The 9892-nt window shown below is 44.6% G+C and overlaps 1 protein-coding gene across 1 annotated transcript; it reads left to right on the plus strand.

The window, feature by feature from the left end:
• The first annotated feature begins 320 nt into the window (after positions 1-320).
• lrrc3 (leucine rich repeat containing 3) lies at positions 321-1269 on the plus strand. The gene has a single exon (XM_062533624.1). The coding sequence runs from the start codon at positions 321-323 to the stop codon at positions 1035-1037; it is 717 nt and encodes a 238-aa protein (XP_062389608.1). The 3' UTR covers positions 1038-1269.
• Positions 1270-9892: the final 8623 nt, after the last annotated feature.

The following is a 9892-nucleotide window of genomic DNA, read 5'->3' on the forward strand; positions in this document are numbered from 1 at the left end:
CTTTTGGAATGTGATTTGCCCAGTGGATAGCTGCTCTCTCAAATCACTCTCATGAATAAGACTCCTGCCATTGCGAATCAGGTGTAACTAATGGAATGGAAAGCACACAAACCAATCAGCCCACAGAAGGCAAAGCTGAATTTATAAATGAATTGCCAGTGATTCCATCAATTGTGTTTTTTTGTAAGTGATGACTGCTTGTTAGGGCAGAAGAAATAGGCCACATTTTGTTGGATATGCATTTCCTTATGGGGACTCCTTTGCCAAGGAATGTGCTTGTCTTAGCAGTCTACACCCTCGCCCAAGGCTTGCTTTTTACAATGCTCTTCACAAGCTCGCTGGCTGCCACCTGCCCTAAAGGCTGCCACTGTTCCGAGCGCGGCGGATTGACAGTGGTGCAGTGCGCCTCGCGGAATTTGGAAAGCATCCCCCAGGATCTCCCCCACGACACCGTGGCCCTCCTGCTCTCCTCCAACCACATCCGCAAGATCCCCAGCCAGGCCTTCAAGGACCTGCCGCGCCTCCAGGAGCTGGACCTGTCGCGCAACCGCATCGAGGCGGTGGACGCCGACGCCTTCCAGGGCGTGGCGGACAGCCTGCGCGTGCTGGACCTCTCCAACAACCTGATCCAGAGCGTGCCCAAGGAGGCCTTCGCCCGGCTCCACGCCCGCATCCGGCTGTCCAACAACCCGTGGCACTGCGAGTGCACGCTGCAGGAGGTGCTGCGCGAGCTCCAGCTGGACCCCGAGACGGTCAACGAGGTCAGCTGCCACACCTCGGTGCTGGAGGAGCACGCCGGCAAGCCGGTCATCCAGGTGCTGGACTCGGGCATCAACTTCTGCAACTTCCACCACAAGACCACCGACGTGGCCATGTTCGTCACCATGTTCGGCTGGTTCGCCATGGTCATCGCCTACGTCATCTACTACGTCCGGCACAACCAGGAGGATGCCAGGAGACACCTCGAGTACCTGAAGTCTCTGCCCAGTAGCTCGCAGATAAGCAAAGATTTTGACACAATCAGCACAGTGTTATAGCACCTGTGTTTATCTGTTTCTTCCTACCGTGGACTTAATGCATTTGGATTGTTGACTTTTCTAACGTCATTTCTGGCACAGTTAATCACACAACTGCAAGCCTTAAAATCAGTAAGGGAATTGAACATTTTCTTAGACTACACCTTCAGTAAACACACAGACTCTCAGACGCTCTCTGTCCCTGCGAATGATATCTGTCACACGCCAGGACTGCCCTTTGTACCACCATGACAAGTTCATCCCAGGCCGTGTGAAATATTAAATTATGTAGGCCTGAACAGATCAAATGCAGCATTTATGGAATTTAAAATGAAAGCCCAAGAGAGGGATTATCTATGCTTTCAGGTTTTACCACCAGTCATGTTTTTATCACTGAGATTTGGTTCTCCTCTGCAGGTGTTCAATCCTTATCGGTTGCCATTTGTTAGATACCTAACATACCAAGATGAATGATCAGATCAGATGAATTATTTGGTGGGGGAGAGGGAATCGTGATGCTGTTGCCGGATTAAGTTGCTGTTTATTCAGTTATCCATAAATAATATGAATTATATTATATGAATTGTATGAAGTCCTTACTGTGTCTTTGATAAGCATACTGCCACTGCCAAATCCTTTGTCATCGAAATTCAGCACAATTTGCCTCTTTAAGGCGATAACAGCATAAAATGTCAAGTCCATTTCTGTGTGCCCAAGTGCCTACATGCTGCTACCTTTACACCTCAACACTGTGTATCGGCCTTGACTGCAGTCAAAGCAACCTCACTCCCATTTGTCCGTGTTCGATTCCATCCCACAACACTGTAACTGGGCTTGAACTACATGCTTGTGTGTTCTCTTCTTTTCGTGCTGGAATGTGAGATAGATTTTATTTCACAGATCCTCTTCATGAATGTTTGATGTTGAACTCGCCCCTCTTCCAAGTTGTTATTTCATGTCTGTTATGTTATGTTATTGTCTGTTTCTAGGGATTTGTGCCACACAGGCACTCGGCAGGTTTAGATTGTAGGAAGAGGGGATCTTTGAATGTGTTGTTGGCAAAAAAAAAAAAAAAATGTTAAGGGGACCTTGTGGGATTAACTGTTCACTTTTTGAATGTATTGTAAGCAAAAACTGTGGGAGCCGCCGAGTTTTTTGACTGCAGCTGTCAGACCATTCTTCCTTCCCTCAGCTTTACAGAGTGCTTTTACTTCGTATTGTTTTCTTGTGTGAACAGCACATTTCCATGCTTGCGGTTTTCTGTGGCAGTAGCTGTCTTCTCATGCTTTTGCGTGTGTACATGTAATCATTACCAAATAAATGCTCCAAATCAATTTAAGAGTACGGACGTAGAAATCATGTATTCCACTGAAGTTTGCAACATTCTGTCATCATTATCTTTTTGGCACGTTGTACATGCACACAGGGGATATGGCACAAATGCAATTACCTGGAACATTATACAATCCCTCTGTGTTTCTGGCGGCCCCCAACAAATTATTCCAATTCCTGCAAAAACGATTTGAACTCACTAACCTTATTATCTCTTAAGCAGTGATGCTTTTATGAATTCAAATCATCTGGTTCCCAGGCATGACTATATGGATACCAGCTGCAAATATAGGGATAAATGATTGGGTCAAAGGCTATGTGACAAACTTTGTCTTCTTTCATTTATATTCTGATTCATTTCAGTTGATGAATTTATATAAAATTGTGTGTGTGTGTGTGTGTGTGTGTATGAATTTCTTTGCACAGATAAGATTTATTTAGCCTATACCTGGTCTCTACAAGAGTCAGCACAGGAGAGCCAAACACAATCTTATTTGCTCTCTACCATATCTGGACTCAGTGGTCATCAGTCTGAAGTGGGAGCCCTGAGCTTTTTTTGCCTTCCAGTTTATGAGCTTCCGCAATAGCAGTAGAAAAGTTAGAGCCGTGATAAATAATAGATTTCTGGCCAGGGAGAGAGAGTGTTTTTGTGCTCCCTGCAGCTCTGTTTTCTCTCCTCTGCCTCTTGTATCCACAGACACAGACACCCTGTCCTCGGAGAATGGGAGTTTGGATTGCCTTCTTGCCCCGCTGCCTTGCAGGCTGGCAGTGGGGGAATAGCTCTGTGAGATCGATAGCAGATTCATTACTGTGATGGGGCTTTGGACCGCTGTTCCAAACTTCTTAAGCGCTGTTGTCTCTGGAGCTGCTGTCTCTTTTAATACGGTCAAGGTCCAATTTAACCCCCGCAGCCAAACTTGCTTATTCCAACCTGAGGTTTGCTAATCATAGTAGAAATTGCGTTTAAGGTTGATCATTTTTGAAGGTTCTGACATTGTGTGGTTGTCCATTTATGATGAACCCAACTACAGCATGGATAAGGTGAAGGTGAAGTTACAAATATAACCCGACGTAAATTAAAACCTGGGAAACAAGACCTCCTGTAATAGAAATGGTTCAGCATCAATCTGGGAGAAGTCATGATTGTAACAACAAATTAGGCGCATACCTATTCTGATATGCTGCGGCCCCTAAGTTTTTTAATTGAATGGAGAAACTTGGGTCACTTTGAGCCAAAGTTGTGTGTATGGGAGTGTGTGTGTGTTCCTATATGTACCTGTGTGTGTGTGTGTGTGTGTGTGTGTGTGTGTGTGTGTGTGTGTGTGTGTGTGTGTGTGTGTGTGTGTGTGTCACCATTTGTGGCGGTCTAATTGTAGTTATTCCACAGGGCCTGAATAGTGTGAAATGGATGAAGGGCAACCACAGAGGATTTCTGTCCTCTATTAATAATAGCGGCTGGATTAATGATGGGTTATGTCAGGATAATTATGGAGATGCTGCACCCAGGGACAGGTACGGCTGCATCAGCCACATGTGTGCTCCAGGTCAGAGCACTTGAGGAAGTACATTGTTATGGTCGTGTCCTTTCTGTGTTGGACTGAATAAAACTTGCCCTGATAGCCGTAATTGCTTTTATTCACGTCCGAAAATTACTGTTGTGCGCTATGGCACAGCGGCCATCCATCCACATATGTACGGTTATTTGCGTTGTCGGAAGACCTCGGAAGGTCGGTGTTAAAGTCACATGTGATGACGCACCAGGTGGGGAACGCCAAATAAATAATTCCACCCCTGCTGCTGCCGCTGCTCAAAGATGTGTGCCCTTGTCTTGGCCTCTAATTACCCACCAATCAGCACTGGGCATGTGATCCCATTGTGAGAAGCACTCAAGTGCTCTCTCTCACACACACACTGTGTGCATGTGTGTGTGTGCGTGTGTGTGTCTGTGCGTGCGTGTGTTTGTGTAAACGGAACCAATTTCATCTTCATGATACACTCTCACAGAAACGTCCTCTCGTGTCCGATCCAGTGCTGCCCAGTTGGTAGCTCCGCGGTTGGCTGTGAAGAATGTCCACTTGTCCCAGATCCCGCTACGCCGCTGCCCAGATTTTTTTGCAAGTGCAGCTGGCACTGGACAAAGTTCGACGCCAACTTGTGCCCATCTCCACCGGAGCCTGCAGTCTAGACAATTGTTATGTTTTCGGGCCTGTTAGGGAGCATCGGCCAGGTCTCTGTCAGCAGTTATGGAGGAGAAACAAACAGGCGGTGCCAAGCAAAGCACCCAAGTAGCCCTTAAGCCCTGAAGCTCCAGCTGTGTTACCTTGCAAAGAGTTTACCCCCCCCACCCCCACCCTCATCATCTCCTCAGCATCAGCATCCTTCCTAATCATCATTTCCCCATCATCTGCTCTTTGCACAGCATTACGCATTGCTCCCGTTTGCTGTATCAGGACAATTGTTGGCCGCGCTGCAACATAATTTCAATTTCACTTCTATAATTGTTCCTATATCCAGCATATTGGCTTTTATGTCAGCATATTACTCTGCCTCCTTGCCTGGATAAATTGCATTAATCAGGGCCTCCTTCTTCCCTGGCCTTTAGTTGTGTTGTGCCTGTCCTATTGACCAGGCGGATTTGGCAACATCGGTTAATTAGTCTGAAGAGGTGCACATCGGGGAGTATGACCCCGTTCGCTCGTCCCTTAATGATTGTTCTTCCTGGCTGTGGGTCCCTTGTGCCATCTGTTCATTACGTTATCAGGACTCATGAGATGAAGGCCCCTGCCCCTTCGTGCAGAGCACACTCACCGGGAGAGAGATGTGGGAGAGATGTTTCTCCTTGTTTCGAAGGTTGTGGCAATGCTGGCTTGTGATGTCAGTGCTATTAACAATGGAGGTCGCAGTACTGAAAGCCATTAGACTCTCGACATACAGTAAAGCTTTTCAGACTGTCATCTCAACACAGAGAAATACAGAAGGGCGCTGTACTATTCCATTAGACCAATTTAGAGCTATAGGGTTAGTGATGTAAATAGTGTTCATTCCTACCACCTAACCATACTGGTGAACTTGAAACAGTATACACCACAGCATGTAGAGTGAAAAGGATTCATCATTTAGCCTACTGTACTTCATCATTTACATTGACTGTGATCTGTTGAGGAGGGCTACTGCGCATTTCTGCTGTTGGGGACTGAAACAAACATAGTTGATAAATGATGTGCTAGTGCAACTCAGCAGCACCAACATTGCTCCAGCACTTACAATTTACTGCAATCCACATTTTTGAAGCACAACCTTAGATCTGTTTGTTTTCTTTCCTCCATCCATCTTGTGTTTCTTGTGCCGTGTCAGACAAACAGAGGAGTGATGGTGGAAGGGGCTGCAGTCATGACAGAGTTTTTTGTTTTTGGGAACTCCGTCTCACTTTCCGACTCCTTTTATATGCTCCAGCAAGTTAACGCTGTATTGCAGCTATACTGACATTCTTTCACAACACCACCCAAGCGCCTGGGCTGTCATCAGAGAACAAATCTCCAACAATGCAACTCAATGCCAATATCATCCCTGAAAGAAGAGCAAAACTTGATCACACTTGCATATAATGCTATTTAGTATATTTACACACAACAAAATGATGTTCCAACAACAATACTCCAACAACATTACTATCGTTGCCTACTGTAATGTCCTAATTCCTTTCATTTGTCCTGCTTTGGCGATGTGTTTGTGTCCACGGCGACGGCGTCGACACTGACCAACAGCCCAAATCCACTCATGTGGCGAGAGCTTAGATCTGATTGGGGGTCAGCTGCGGAGGCTGATCGGGAGGACATTAATCATATTAAGATGAGGAAGCGCGTCCGTCCGCTGACTGACGGGAGGTCAGAGCCAGCGACGGCGTCAGTAAATTTAGACTGCATCAATCATGTGCCATGGCAGGCATGTGTGATGCAGCGCTTCATTAGAAATCTCCTCCCCTCATTTGCGAGTCCCTTCCTTCATGGATCTCTACACTTCCAGGGTCCACCATCATATTACTTTTCACTTTCGTTGCTAATTTATGGGTCCCCAAGTGTGAAGGTCTAATTATGGCGCCGTGCTGAAGCCAACTCCAGGAGAAATAAGCAGGAGCACAAACACGAGACGCGCTGTTTGACATTCCTGTGGCAGAAGGTGTATTGATTTTGGCCGATCATTTTGATCAGCCTTTGCTTAAGGTGTTCTTGAGGCATTAGAATGAAGGCTCAGTGCATACATTACCATTCATCAACGTTGCATTTGGAAGTCAACCTTAAAGTATCACACATTTAATTACAGTCGTGAATGCATGCAGATCGTGTATCTGATTGTCCAGGGCCGGCTGCAGTTGTTAAAGAGTTAAATAATTAAATGCCAGGGAGAGAGAGAGATAATAAGGATTAAGTGTTGCACATCTGTGACTGTGCATTTGGAAGGACACAAGAATAACTTTCTCCATAATCCGCACTCTTTAAAAAAATACAAAAAACTGATACAAACCAGTGCAGCTCAGGGCTGGCCAATTCCATAAAACCTGGCTTCCAATCATTTTAGGTAATTAAATTCATTCTGCAGCCAGACCTGGTGTATCTCCAAGGGATATATAATTGGAAACAAACTCAACCATATGCTTGCCTGACATTTCATCACTGATGAAAGGCAAAAAAACCCTTGCTCTGAGATGGTGTGCTGCATCCTACGATCCCACCTTTCTTAGCATTATGGGCCCATCTCACATGAGAGAGAAGTGACTGTGCTGCTGAGTGTGTCTGCATAGGGTGGGATGTCAGATTTCATGTTCAGTTGGTGTGTGTGTGTGTGTGGGGGGGTATTCCCTACATGGCAATAACAGACAGTAAATACGTGAGATTGGCAGAGAGTAGAGATAATCATGAGTTAATATTGAGTCCTTGCAAGGTTGTTTGCAGTTGTGGCTACCATTGTGCTTACTCTCAGTAGGTTGCTTTGAGACGGGAATATTGTCACATAAAGCTGTTTAACAAGCGTCTATCAGTCAGCTCTCTGACTCTGGCCCTCACTCACAGATTTACTGTTATAAACATGGCCTTGTACTGCCAGCAACGGTACACAACCTTACTCTGTTTCAGTACTTTTGGTTTGTTTGTTGCATTGATGGACCACTCAAAAGGGGGAAAAAGACATGCCTTGATACAAAAAAAAGAAAGACTGAGCGAATTAATAAAAATATATTTTGGTCTTGGTGTCAAATATCTCAGAAAAAACCCCAGCAAAATATCTGCAGACAGCCATGTGAGCTTTTCTCTTTCTAGTCTTTTTAGAGTAGCTTTTATTTTTCAGGACATTTTGAATAATGTGCCCGCAGGCTACATTTACAGCATGGCTTCAGGGCACTTATTTCATCGTTGCATGCATGAAACATTTGGATTTTTTCCCCTTTACTTCCCTCTTGCTCTATTGATGTCAGTCACTGATGGAACTCTTGGTGAGACGAAAGGAGCCGTGGAAACAGCTATTTCATTTTCACTTGTGACCATTCCTCCCGTAGCACAGGGTTCACTCTGCCCCACCTGCCTTCTTCAGCTGCTTCATGGCTCTGACAGTTTCTATTAGGAATGATTTATTCCGCGCAGGTTGCCCATTTAATTGTGCCAACTCCAGGAATAAGATAGCAATTGAAGAGTTCTGTTGCTTCACTCGCTTGGCCCATTTTTTGTGGTCCACTGCAAGTACATAACTTCACTACTCATCAGCGGTCTGATGTGAGCCGAGACTGGTGTTTTCCTCCTCTCTAAGTTGAGTGAAAAATGGGTAGGCTGTCCGCTCAGAGCAGAATAGGCCCAAAAACCCAGGGGAGCTGAGATTTGTGGGAGAAAGAAACCAGGTGCTCACCATAGACACTCTCTCTCCACCCCAAAACAGGCTCAGACTCAGGCTTGTCAGCATAAAAACTCTATTCTTGATGATGGATCAACCCTTTTTTGCATTTTTTTTTATTCCTTTGTGTGGCGTCAGCTTTTTTCGCTATAACTGACCTTCATAGAATATTACACAAATATTCATGAAGCTTTGCAGACAAAAACATACATTCTACTATATGACAAGTTGAGGACAACTATGATAAGGGGATGAATTTGTCTAACAGGACGGTTGAGTACACCCAGTCCATCTCTACTAAGGAAAAAGAAAACGGCTAGCATTGGTCAGTTTAGCTCTTGACTGAAATCTCAATGAAATGCAATAGCCCAACTCCCTATGCATATAGTGTTGTGGATAAATAATCTCTCAATATAGGTTAATCAATCAATCAATCAATCAATCAATCGGTATGGTAGAGTTTAAAGCAGAGGTTATTCTACCTTATCCATTTTGTAACCCTTTGTTTACGCCTGTGTTAGGTCTATTCTGTCCAATAAAGCTTATTTCATAGGCTTTGAAATAGCAGCAGAAGACAGACCCAATACTGGGAAAAACGGGAACAATGGATCAGTTCCTCGAACCTTTGAAACCCTAATGAAACCCTGGGAGGACATTGTTCTGTTGCTTTGGGGTCATGGCAACATGTCCTCGAGATCCCAACCCTGAGAGATGGGCATCTTAGCCCTTAATGAGACCTTTTCTATCTTTTCAACCCGTAGTTGTTGTCCACTCTCTTTCTTTCCTTTACAGCCAAACCCATGTGAACTTGCAAGCACTTGCAATGCAAGCATTCATTTCATGAGCCAAATCATGGACATCCTATTGCCAGCCGTGGTGTGTTGCCTCTACCAAACGTGGTCGTGTTCTGTTTGTCGTCCTCTTCACATAATTCATGTCAGTGCACCTCGCCGGATTACAAACTCCCATTCAGACAGCAGCCTCCATGTTCGTTACAAAAGGCCTTGAGTATAATTGAATATCTATCTGGCTTCGATTGATGCAGCGTCATATATACCCATGTGTGCCTCTCATCATATGGTTATGTTTAGAAAGACAGATAAAAAATCTCTGGCTTCTACTCAGCAGAAAAGGTTCATATAGAATTATTGGAAACATACCCACCTGAGCCCTTTTTGTCCTTGTTGGATGATTACATTTTAAATGCAATTTACAGAAGGTAGTAGCGTTTTCTGCCATCCAAAATATCATCACAGGAGCAGCGGTTGAACTGATACGAAGTAAAATAATAGAGTGACCGGGTTCACCTGAAAAGGTGCAGCAAATTGTTACCCCCAAAACACAATGACACAAGCAGATAATTGCATTTGTTTCACAATATCATCACATTTCTGTTTAGACAGTGATGTCATGTCAGGAAGCACAGTCATGTCACCTTGGCAACATTGTTTCAAGTTTACCAGGATTTCCATTTAACCACTACATACATGGTTTAGACAAATTACTGTATTCTTTGTAAAGGTTAGCCTATATGATACCATATGTTGCATGAAACACCTGCACTTTCTGAAAACATCTCTGCATATTTGATTATGAAAGGATTCATTTACAGACCCTACTCCATGTCAATCAATACTACAAGTCAGTCGATTGACATCACAGACTTT

The sequence above is a fragment of the Sardina pilchardus genome, chromosome 4 (genome assembly GCF_963854185.1).
Source record: "Sardina pilchardus chromosome 4, fSarPil1.1, whole genome shotgun sequence".
In the NCBI taxonomy this organism is placed as follows: Eukaryota; Metazoa; Chordata; class Actinopteri; order Clupeiformes; family Clupeidae; genus Sardina; species Sardina pilchardus.

Excerpts from the sequence above, each read along its gene's own strand:
- lrrc3 (XM_062533624.1), top strand. The coding sequence starts at position 321 with ATGCTCTTCACAAGCTCGCTGGCTGCCACCTGCCCTAAAGGCTGCCAC.